The following is a 12,005-nucleotide window of genomic DNA, read 5'->3' as shown; positions in this document are numbered from 1 at the left end:
TACCTTCAATTAAATTCACTATGGAACTGGAAAGGGATGGGTGCCTACCTTTTCGGATTGCCTGATACATAGATATAGTAATATGTTTAAATATAGTGTTTACAGAAAACCTACTAATATTTCTCTCTTTGTGCATTTTCATTCTGATCAAAGCAATAAGGTTAAGAAGTCAGTGTTCACATCTGTGTTTTTAAGAGCATAACGTATACTTAGCCTTGAATATATTCATGATGAAATTGATACGATTAGGAATACAGGCAAGAAATTGAAATGTCCTGACTGCGTATTAGACAGTGCATTCGAAGTGGGAGAAAAGACTGCATCAAAACAAAAAAGAACCTTACAACGCAAATAATTTCCTTGTACTACCGCATAATAATAATATGAAAGATATCCCCCATCTCCTGAAGAATTTTGGAATTAATGTCGCATTTAAGAACGATAAAACAATGAAACATGTACTAGTAAAGAACTCTCCCGACAATACTAAAGGGTGTGTAGTATATAAAATTCCATGTAAGTCTTGTGACAGCTTTTATATTGAGCAAACTGGTAAAGCCCTGGAAAACGGAATAGAACGGCATAAAAATGTGTAATATATGCGCAGGTGAACAGTAGAATTGTTTACATGTCAGAACAATCATACTACCAACTGTGAAGGGGCAAAAAAGATAGCGTACTCTAATAATGCAGTGGAAATGAATATCACTGAATCCAGCGTTATAAAAGAAAGTTGTGGCGATAATATGAATATGTCAAGGTATGTATAAACTTGATCCCATAATTTCAAAAGAAATTTGTCAAATATTTAAATTTTAAGGAAGGCAGTAGATATGTATGGTAAAAGATTGTCATATTTGTAATCACAGAATGGGATAACTAGCGCTAATGAGTTTTTTGCCCCTCCTACTTGACACCTGTCAGGTGTGGATTTGTAGTCTCCAACGGTCTGTACTGTTGTCGGTATTGTCCAGTGAATATATATTGTGATTTCTACCACTATCACTAACGAGTTACGTCGCCACTCCCCATTTGACACCTGTCAGGTGTGGATTCGTAGTCTCAAACGGTTGTGTCTGTTCGTCCGTGCTGTCTCTGTAGAATTTATATTGTAGTTTCTACCACCATGTATCAGTCCTTCGTCAGTGGCTCGGAAATAAAGCTTAAACCGGTCAGGACCTGCACCCAGTCTCTCATTTTTTCATCTACGGTGATGTGTGATTATCATCATTTATCTATCTGTCTATTTATCTGTCTATCCACCTATCTATCTGCCTTTATATATATATATATATATATATATATATATATATATATATATATATATATATATATATATACATATATATATATATATATATATATATATATGATATATATATTATATATATATATATATATATATATATATATATATATATATATATATATATATATATATATTAATTTTATCATATACACAATTGTTCTGTGCAATAGTAGAATCACTAAAAGGACCCTTTTAGTGATATATATATATATTATATATATATATATATATATATATATATATATATACATACATACATATATATATATATATATATATATATATATATATATATATATATATATATATATATATATAATCTAGTGATTGTGTATGAGTGAGTGATGATGTGATTAAAAGTACTTACATATGGATTTGAAAATCACTGCAACATATGTTACACACATTTTGTCCATTTTTGATAGGTTGATGATATCCAAGAAATGCAGAGCCAGGAAGCTGCAGCTCACTGCCATACGAAATAAACAAATAGACCAGTGGTTGGGAAGTTTGAGTACTTGTTCAGTATTATCTTACAAACATAATATTAAAAAAAAAAGTAGATTTGTTCCCAATTACAAATATGGAAACAACTACGTTGTTATAGGACTAACTGGGTGATATCTTCGTCAAAATGACAAGAAATTGTTCTGCAGAAATGATGGTCGTAATGATTTGATTTCATATATGCCTGTAAACTTTCTTTTCAGTGTTGAATAATCTGTATTTATCCTTATTATGCATAATGTTAGGAAAGGAAAGACACACCTGTGTATGGTTATTATATGTGCTTTATTACATAAGATACTATATATTTTTTGTTTAGTTTTGAACTGTTTAACACTTTTTTTCTTCAAACAACTGCTATAACATAACTGGACGTGCATAGTGCTTGTTTGCTCTGTTTTCGGTACAGAAGATCACACTGTACATGGTCATCGACTGTAGCTTACCGGAAGGTTGGGAAAATAAAGATTTTGAAAACAGCGCAGTCTCTTTAACTTCAACATGAACAAAAGGAAATCAAATTTTGAGCTCAAGAGACGATAGAAAATGTAGTATTAAGGGTTTATGGTATAGAAGATAAGTAGCTGAGAGTAATTAAGAGTTTTTATTATGGAATTATCAACATATTGCAAGTTTCTTTCCTTATTCCTCCTTGTCGTCCTTCATTGTGCTCTCTATTTTGGTCATAATATTTTCATTGTGTTCCATAACCAGGTAAAATTGTATATCATATGCAATAAACTCACACTCAGTTTTTGTTTTTCGTAATTCATGGTAATTCAGTTCTGTAATACTCTTCCATCCGCCTCATCTTTAGCAAAGATTTTGAGGCAGTTTTGTAGCTTTTGACTTACAGTTTTCCTTTTCAAGTCCTACTAGTGGGATAACTCTTAAACCACACCAGTGCATCACCCTCAACGCCCATCCATTTTAAGTCTTAATGCATCAGTATCTCAAACGTGCCATTCTCCAAAGTTTTTAGGGGGTCATTTTTCCCAGAACACAATACTAACCGATTTTCTGGTAATATTGCACATTTCAAGGTGTTCATCTAGCTTTTAATGCACTGCTGGTCCAATCATTTTTGATAGAAAGGACAAGTTTAATATTGGAAAATATGATCTTAAATATTGTTTGTCATCTCTGTTCTTGAAAGCTGTTTTTTTTTTACTTGCAGTTTTCTCACTGCCAGGGTAGTAATGGTGTTCTGGGCGTTTGTGTGTTTGAATATCTGCTGTGTAGAATAAATCACCATCGCAATACGTTTTTTTTTTTTTTCTCGCTCTATTTTTTTCAAAAGTTTCACGTACCGAATCTTTTTGAAATTTCGAAGTTTGTTTCAGTTTGATGTTCTGGTAGAAAGATATTTATCTCAACTTTACTTTTACTTTGATCTTTATGAGTAAGAATAATTGCTCCTCACACCAAAATCATTTAGAAACTGATGAATCTTTTTTTGTTTAATATGGCATCATGTCTGTACCCATTTCTGGTATTTGTCTGTTCCAACGCCATAATTTTTCCTTTTTCATGAAGTAAGTCACCTTATTTTTCAATCTTCTGAATATTTTGATTATGAAGTTCCCGTTTTCTCTACGGATATTCAAGCCCGCCATATTTTCCCCGTATTTGAACATTAGAACCGTGGCTTCTATAACAGCGAACGGACAATATTAACTATAATTTTGTTATGTCTTTAAAACAAAATTAATGAAACAGTTGACGCATTCACTCCTATTTACATTATTCTGTCATTGTTTATACTACTTGCACTGTTAAAGTAACAAGCTGTTTTCCCATGAGTTATTTGAAATGGCTTAAACAATCCTTAATGAATATCTGTCATCAAAAATATTTTTCTTTTTCAAATTAATTTTTTCAATATGCACGTTCGTATTTACTTTATTTCTTTTGAAAGTAATCGCTTTAACGCAATATGAAAGATTATAATGGCCACGTAGACTTCTCCTCTTCACGATTACTGTCAGTTATGACTGAGTCTTGATATATGATCAGGCCTTGACATAGGTTTATTGGCGCGGTTTATCAAATTCTAATTACTCAAAATGTTTATTCAAAGTCCTTTACTGCTCCGTGTTCACTTCCTTAAATCCTCAAGGCGATGTCCGAGAGTTTGTCTCATTTCGTCATCAAATGCATTTCGGTTTCATTATTGGATGCTATATTGGTACTGGTTGGTGTAAACAGCGTTACTATTTTTGTTTTCGTGCTTTTGGCAAGACGTCTCAATGTCGCTTTATTCCAGTGTTTTCTATTTATATCTGTTCACAACTGATGCATTTTTTTTCTATTAGTTGGCGGAGTTTCTGCATTTGACGTTTCAGCCATATTTCTTATTTGCTTAATCGTGGTTTCTATTTTCCATTCTTCAACCACACAGATTTTCTACATTTTTCGTTGCTAAAGATGATGTTTTTCGTTGACATGTTTGTATTATTTTGTCATTTTGAATATTATTTTTGCTGTTCTGTCACAATTCGTGTGGTACCTCTGGTTACACATTTCGAACAGTTCAGTATCTATATTCAGATGTGTCAGGGACATTTGAAAGAGTCGTGTGTTTTCTCTGTTCTTCGTATTAGTATCTCAACGTATATTCACAATGCCAACTCGTCGTATTTGTTCCTTGACGCATTATTTTCACTTTGTTTTTCCCGTTTTCAATAGAGGTTTTAACCCCTTTTGGTTTACAATATCTGACCGCAAGATCAATTAATTTTTTTTACAAATTCACAGGGTGCGTTTTCATCTACGTAAAAACTAACTGGTAACTCTGGTTAAAGTTGATTTGAGGCTACTCAGTGAGTAAATAATTTTGACGTCAATTTTCTCGAAACCAAAACTTCCAGAAAACATCAGTCCTCAGTCTTCTGGTTGACATGAGGACACGAAGATGGGCGGATGACGTCACTCGAGTGAAGTATGAGTAAACCCGCCTCAGCCTTTGCAGGCTTTCTCGAAACCAGGACTTTATCGAGATACCACCAGTGATTAACGTTCAGTGTTCTGATCAACACCGTGACATAAAGACAGACAGGTGTTATTGCTCTTGTGATGAACTGTCAGACGGGGGCATATTCCCTCTTAATAGGTAACAGTGAGACTTCTGGCGAAAGGTTTGAAAATGTTACTAGTTCTTTCAGTGAGAGGTCATTGCTTTAGTTGCCAACAGACATGACTCATGAAAGGTTCTTATAATAAATTGTCTCCTCAAAATGCTATAGCCCTAAAACCCTTGTGGTTTACAGAGTAACGAAGGTCAATGATCTAAGGGGTCCAGGGCTAGGAGGAAGGGTGAAGAAGAAGAACCCACATTTCGTAGAATGCTGCCCGCTAGGTTAGGTTAGTTAGGCTGTGGCTTGTAAGTAGGGTTATCCTACTTTTTGCCTGTGATTAAAGGGAGTGCAGGGGCTGAAAAAAGCCTCCCTAGGGTAAGGGAGGGTTCTGCGTCTTAGGTTAAGTTACGGTAGGTTACTTTACATTCCTACAATATATTTCTTTGCATTACCATTTTTCAGCTTCTTGGGGCTTTCCTCGTTTGAAGCACGTACTTTCTTCATTGCTTCTTTTGTGTCTTGAGCATATTCATTACCGTCTTTAGTGCTAATTATTTGTTTGTGCTTGCACACCAAACCCCCATTCACCCCCCCACCACACACGCACACTCAAAGTCCTGGGTTTTCTGCATGTGGTCCACAAATAACTTTTTTTTTTATAACTAATTTTGACCAACTCTTTCGATTCCAAATATTACTCACATATTGTCAATTGTTTTCAGCTTTTAACTTTCATTTTACTGAATGTTAGTTACTCTGTCTTTATTCTCATAGCTGCACCAACATAAGCAAATGCAAAAGCGTTTAGTTACGGTCTTCTTTCGCAAATATACTGAATAAAAAGAGCCAAAATGTCATTTTCCCAACTCATCACAGTTGGCGTACTGACATCGAAAATAGAGAACCGAGATGTTGTTTGATTCAAATTTTACACTGTAAAATTCAGTGGAAAATATTAGGGAAAAATTAGTGTTACAAACTTTGATGATATAAATAATATGCAGTTTATTTGGTTGTAATGTGATACTGACAAGATTTAGAACAGTGTAATATCGGAACTATTTTTTCGGCCATCGACAACTAAAGGTTATAAGTAAAGTATTAGGTAATTACATCCACCATATCCAGGGTTGTCCTCGTGCCCATCACTTCGAAATCAGATTTCTATCCCCAAGTGTCAAGTAAATATAACGTAAAAGCACTTTCTGAGGCAAAATGGCCTGTATATCAGAGCGTGGATCCCATATTGAATCACTCAAGGGTATCATTTTGGCACACTTCTATTGAGCAGTAAGGTCTGTTGTGTCTGAATATTCAGTAACACTTCTGACGCCTGTTAGCCAGGTTCACCCCAAACTGACCTTTCCGTTTTATTTTCTCAAATGATTCCCTTTATCCCTTTCTAACTCATTCATTTTTTTTCGATAACCCACAGAATTTGAGAACAGAATTGAACCCTCCACTCAAATGTTGTAAACGGAAGGAAACTTTCAGAGAGGAAATAGTTTGGAGAAAAATGACCGGATTTGGTAACAGTCATCTTGACGTTTGAAACTTCCTTATAAAGTATATCTTTGAAAAGGCAACCTTTAGAAATAACTTGCGTTCTAAGTTAAGGGAGGAAGCGGCACTCTCACTGCCAACTATTGAGATCAATTGCCTGACAAAAAAACTTGACACCGAGAGACTGTGGAATCTATAGTTAGAAACTGAATCGTGGCAAACATTCACACACACACACACACACACACACACACACACACACACACACACACACACACACACACAGAGGCTTCGTAGTAATGTCGTAAGGTTCAGAAAAATCATCCTCTCTCTCTCTCTCTCTCTCTCTCTCTCTCTCTCTCTCTCTCTCTCTCTCTCTCTCTCTCTTTGAGGGTCAACGAGGCTAGTAACTTAAAAGTTTTGGGAGAATTTTAATCCTTTGAAGTGTGTGTGTGTGTGTGTGTTTTTTTTTTACCAACTAAAAGGTGCTGCGTTTATGATACTCATCCATTATAGTATAAAATCACTGTCTTGTGCTTAATAACTGACGAACGTAGGACTTTTAAAAGGAATGCTGCAAAGAATTTCATCTGTTCGGCGATATGTAACTGAACGATTACTCTTTGTCATTCTATCAGCGTGGCAGTACTGGCTAGCAAGTATTTTATTCACTTTTAAGTTCAAAACTTAATCCACGAGGAGTTCGGATAATTATGTTCATACAGTTCAAAGCCTCGAAGGTGAGTTCAATCAGAAATATTCCTACTTGAATTTTTCCTAACTTGTTGATTGATTTTTGTCGTAAACACTTCAAATTATAATGCGAATGAATCGGATAGACGTTTGTTGTTTAGAATATCCCTTGGAATGTCAAAACTTTGTTGTGGTATGTCATGCGTTCAAAGGTTCTCCTCCGTCTGCCACCAAAACTCTCACAGTTCCTGAAACTGAGCTAAACTTCTGAAAGAGTAAAACGTATTTAGGTCCTCTTGGTCTATGTAGCCTGACGTAGATTGCCTTACAAAAACGTAAATATCCTCTCTCTCTCTCTCTCTCTCTCTCTCTCTCTCTCTCTCTCTCTCTCTCTCTCTCCTCCGTTGGTAATTGGCACCCATTCGCAGATGAGAAAAAAGCCGGCGAAAACTCGGAATCCCGCTATAACCAACTTTCCCGCAGGTGCCCATAAGAATCTCACCCATGACGGCGAGCCAAGAATGGCACTATGATGGTACCGTTCTGACTGCTGGCAGCCGAAGATGTTTGTGTTATCTGCGGAGGTTAGGATGATTTCTTTTGAGGCCTCTTACGTCCTTTTATCAATTAGTAATTTCATTTTCTTGTTTACAACGGGCGGATTCCCAAGGTCGGTAGAAACGTGGTGCGCACCTGTGTGGCGGAGGGAGGAAGGGAGGCAGTGGTACCTGGTACTGATGGATTGTCTCAGTTGAAAGTAACCTGAAAGAGAGCATTAGAATAGAATAGAATTATAGACTTTAGGCCTAAGGCCAAGCGCTGGGACCTGTGATGTCATTCAGTGCTGAAAGGAAAATTGACAGTAAGAAGGTTTGAAAGTTGTAACAGGAGGAAAACCTCGCAGTTGCACTAGGAAACAATTCTAAGAGGGTGGAAAGTCAGATTGGAAGAAAGAGAATATGAACGGAGGTACAGTAAAAGAAATGAGGGAGGTTGCAGCTAGGGGCCGAAAGGATGTTGCAAAGACCCTCAAGTAATGCCTACAGTGCATCACGTGAGGTGTACTGACGGCACTAACCCCCCTACAGGGGGAGAGCATTAGAAGGTAGCAGCTACGGTGTATCTTTGACATAAGGACGAGTCGGGATGTCATTGCCGGTTTGGTGGGGATGATATCTGTTGCTGGTGGTTCTGACTGGTTACCGGTTATGTTCTTGGATCTCGGCCCCACTTCGTCATAAACGTCACTCCCCAGGGCCACGCCTCAAAAGGCAGTTCATGTTAGTAGTTAGTTTATTCTGTAATCATTCCTTATCTCAATGCTTGCAGGTGCAGCAGTCACTAAATATGGATGTTTTTAATATATTCTTGAAATGATCTAGGGATACATTTTCCAGATCCTGTAAAGTATTTGCTTCAGAATCTTTTGCTGAATTGAATACCTTAATAATATCTCACTTAATTTCAACTGTTTTAACTTCTATGCAATTAATATTATTAAAATCACATCTTATTTGCAAGCACTCATAATCAATATCAATGGTTAGTTTTGTTTCTGATCCTCTCAATTTTCTCTGCTAATGTTTTACAACATCTCTTATTCGTCCCATGATAGCCTATGTCAGTCTTATCAAATGTATGTGTGCGCGCGCAGCCTGCATTTCAATCCAACGGAGGAAAACAAACTTTCAGTAGGATTTTTAAATTGCTGAATATCTTTGAACGAGTATGGCGTTAAGTATGCACTGGGATAAAGATGGAGCATCTTGAATATGTTGCTGCTAGGCTTGAAGGGAAACAATCAAGTTTGCATAATTTTTCTCAGACGGCGCCACTTTCCAATACCTGTCGACTCGTAGAACCAAAGCATCTTACGCGCCCGCGTGACGGAGATGAGTGCTGTAGTCAACATGTTTTTATCGGAAGCCGAAAATAATCTTGTTGGTGATGTTGGTTTGCCAGCGTTCTGCATGACACCTTCGTTTATTTATTTAAATGTACCTACGAAGTATATATATTAATTAGATCAGTCATCACATTTAAAGCATTAATTAGGTATAAATTATGTATAAGTGTATATCGTGTTCCCGTTTTCATTCAAGATGCATGTGGTTCTTTCAACAAAAATCCCTTTTGGTATCGTCATTTTTTTCTATAATTCACGTTAAGTTACGCTGACGCTCATACCTGTCTCAAAATGTTCGTTACTACGGATTTTGAGTCTTGATTACCGCAAGAATTATTTACGGAAAACTTCCACAGCGATGATATTTCCAGGACCCCTGGTACTTCGTACTTCGTCTTCATTATCGCTGTTGTTTACTGGTCTATATGGTTTTCTCTTAATAAAGGCAGATTTGTCATTTTCTTTCATTCGTCTTCAAGTTTCGTTCAATAAGGCTAGATTAAGAACACTTAGAGCTCAGTCGTAAGACTTAGTGGTATTGCAGAAAAAGAAAAGTCTTCTGGACAGTCTATTAAATGTCAAATGTTTTAGTTACGTAGCTTTCCTGCTTTTCAGCGAATGAGAGCATTTTAATCCATATTGTTCACTAAGTTATCAATTTGCCATTCAGATATCCTTATGACGTAATTCAGTCAGTGGGATGTGAAGGTGTTCAGTGTATTTGTAGACAAAATCCAATTTTTGTTTTCAATTAATATTGTATATCTTACATACTAACTGAAGAATACAGTATCGTGTTGTCTTGTTTATTGCGGTAAGTATTCCTGATTAATTGCTAAAGCTGCAAATGTTGTACCTCAGCTTTCTTTCTTCAACGTAGCAGATGAATTTACATCACCCAAGCAAACTGAATGCAATTCCATTAATGTTTATCTTAATGTTTTACTACGTTATTCTGTTTTTGTTCGCTGCAGTTAGAAAAGTACACCTAAATATTTTTTCTTTAATAAATGAGATCTCTTCTTTCGGTATTCACCTGTACCTCCTCTTACTTCTTCCTAATGAACACCCTATTCTTTGGAAGCTTGAATTCCAAATCAATGGCCCCTGTGGTCTTGTTCCAAATGAATAAGTTTCATCTTCTGAATAATAATAATAATAATAATAATAATAATAATAATAATAATAAATAATAATAATAATAATAATAATAGAGTCGTCGTATGTACAATGCCAAGGATTTAGTGGTATTCTGTTAATTCTGTGCTTAGGCGTAATAGGGTTTGGGGAGTGTTAGTGTTCATAATTTTTTATTTTAAAAATTTTATTATATTTTGTAACATGGCTCTTTAGATAGTGATCCCTGACTATTCGACCAGGGTACCAATGATTATTATTATTGTTGTCTGTATAACTTTGAAACTACTGGTCTGATTTTATTGAAATTGTATATATAGACTACCTTAAGTCAGGATCAAATAGAAAAATCAGCTTATTATGTGATTATGTGTGTATGCATGTATGTATGTATGTATAAAGTGTAAAAATGAAGGAAATAAAGCTGTAGGTGGCAGATAGGACCTAGAAAAGGATTATGTTCCTCTTCTTAATAATAATAATAATAATAATAATAATAATAATAATAATAATAATAATAATAATAATAATAATAATAATAATAATGAAGAAATAGACAGAGGCAATATACTTGGCGTAGATGAAGTTTAGAGGTGCAAGTTGCTAATGGAGGTAAAAAGTTTAATGACGGCAGTGACGACAATAGATGTAAGTAAAAATTTAGGGATTAGGTGGGTCTAGAATAATTGGTAGAATGGCCATTGTTCGCAGTTCCCCTTGTGGGGAGGGGTAGTGCCGACAGTGCATCTCATTCGATGTACTGTAGGCATTGCATAATGTTGTTTGCAGCGTCCCTTCGGTCCCTAGCTGCAACCGCTTTCATTCCTTTTACTGTACCTCCATTCGTGTTCTCTTTCTTCCATCTTACTACCCACCCTCTCCTATATTGTTTCATAGTGCAACTGCGAGGTTTTCCTCCTGGTACACCATTCAAACCTTTCTACTCTCAGTTTCTCAATGACCTCATAGGTCCCAGCGCTTGGCCTTTGGCCTAAATTCTATATTCCATTCTATATTCCATCGTTCTCAGTTGGTGCAGTACTCATTGGGGATAATGATGAGAGACTGCATCGGGTAATGAAAGAGTCTGAAAGTGTTTGCATGAGGACAAAGTTCAAAGTGAACACCAGAAAGAGCAAGTGGAGGTGCATGCAAGATCGAGGTGAATGGTGCATTGTGTGTACGTGCATGAAGTGACCTTGTATTTTGACATTTTTTTCACAGAGTTTCAGCTTAAGTGTGAGTGTGTTAGTGATATTGTTTTTATTTATTATGGATAACTAAATCCTGTTATGGAAAACAGTTAACGTTGATATATATATATATATATATATATATATATATATATATATATATATATATATATATATATATATATATATATATATATATATATATATATATATATATATATATATATATATTCTTTATATCTAATTATGATGTAATATATATATTCTTCTGAATTATGATGTAATCCTTAAATTTTCCATGTGCATTCAAGGAATGCACACACACACATATACATATTAATATTCATGGTGAAATCCATTCAGATTGGGTATGCATGTAAAATGTGCGTTCCTTAATGCAACATAGACAAATTTAAGAATTGCGTCATAAATCAAGGCAAAGATTTCGTGTTTTTTTTTTTAATCAAAAGGATAATATTCACAGACACACCTCATCGAACCATGAGAGTAGAGTAAACGAGATCGATCCTGAGTCTCTAAATACCTCACGTGACGCCAAAACAGACATCCTAAAAAACAAGGCCCTCGCTGGAACCCGACGAACATCAGTGAACATACAAACAGGAAAAAGATCGGAGCTGCAAAGGACAGATGTGTGCATAAACGCGAAAGGATGAAGG

At 35.6% G+C, this 12,005-nt stretch overlaps 1 protein-coding gene across 2 annotated transcripts in view; it reads left to right on the top strand.

The window, feature by feature from the left end:
• Positions 1-2,296, top strand: part of LOC136846498 (glutamine-dependent NAD(+) synthetase-like) — a 29,596-nt gene extending 27,300 nt beyond the window's left edge. For both annotated transcript variants that reach the window (XM_067117343.1, XM_067117344.1), the window contains exon 15: positions 1,735-2,296. In XM_067117343.1, the coding sequence (XP_066973444.1) occupies positions 1,735-1,794 (60 nt within the window). In that variant the 3' untranslated portion in view covers positions 1,795-2,296. The remainder of the gene's footprint in view (positions 1-1,734) is intronic.
• The last annotated feature ends 9,709 nt before the right edge of the window (positions 2,297-12,005 follow it).

This window comes from Macrobrachium rosenbergii, chromosome 15, assembly GCF_040412425.1.
Source record: "Macrobrachium rosenbergii isolate ZJJX-2024 chromosome 15, ASM4041242v1, whole genome shotgun sequence".
NCBI lineage: Eukaryota > Metazoa > Arthropoda > Malacostraca > Decapoda > Palaemonidae > Macrobrachium > Macrobrachium rosenbergii.
The sequence above is the reverse complement of the archived record's forward strand: the minus strand, read 5'-3'. Positions and strand labels throughout refer to the sequence as shown.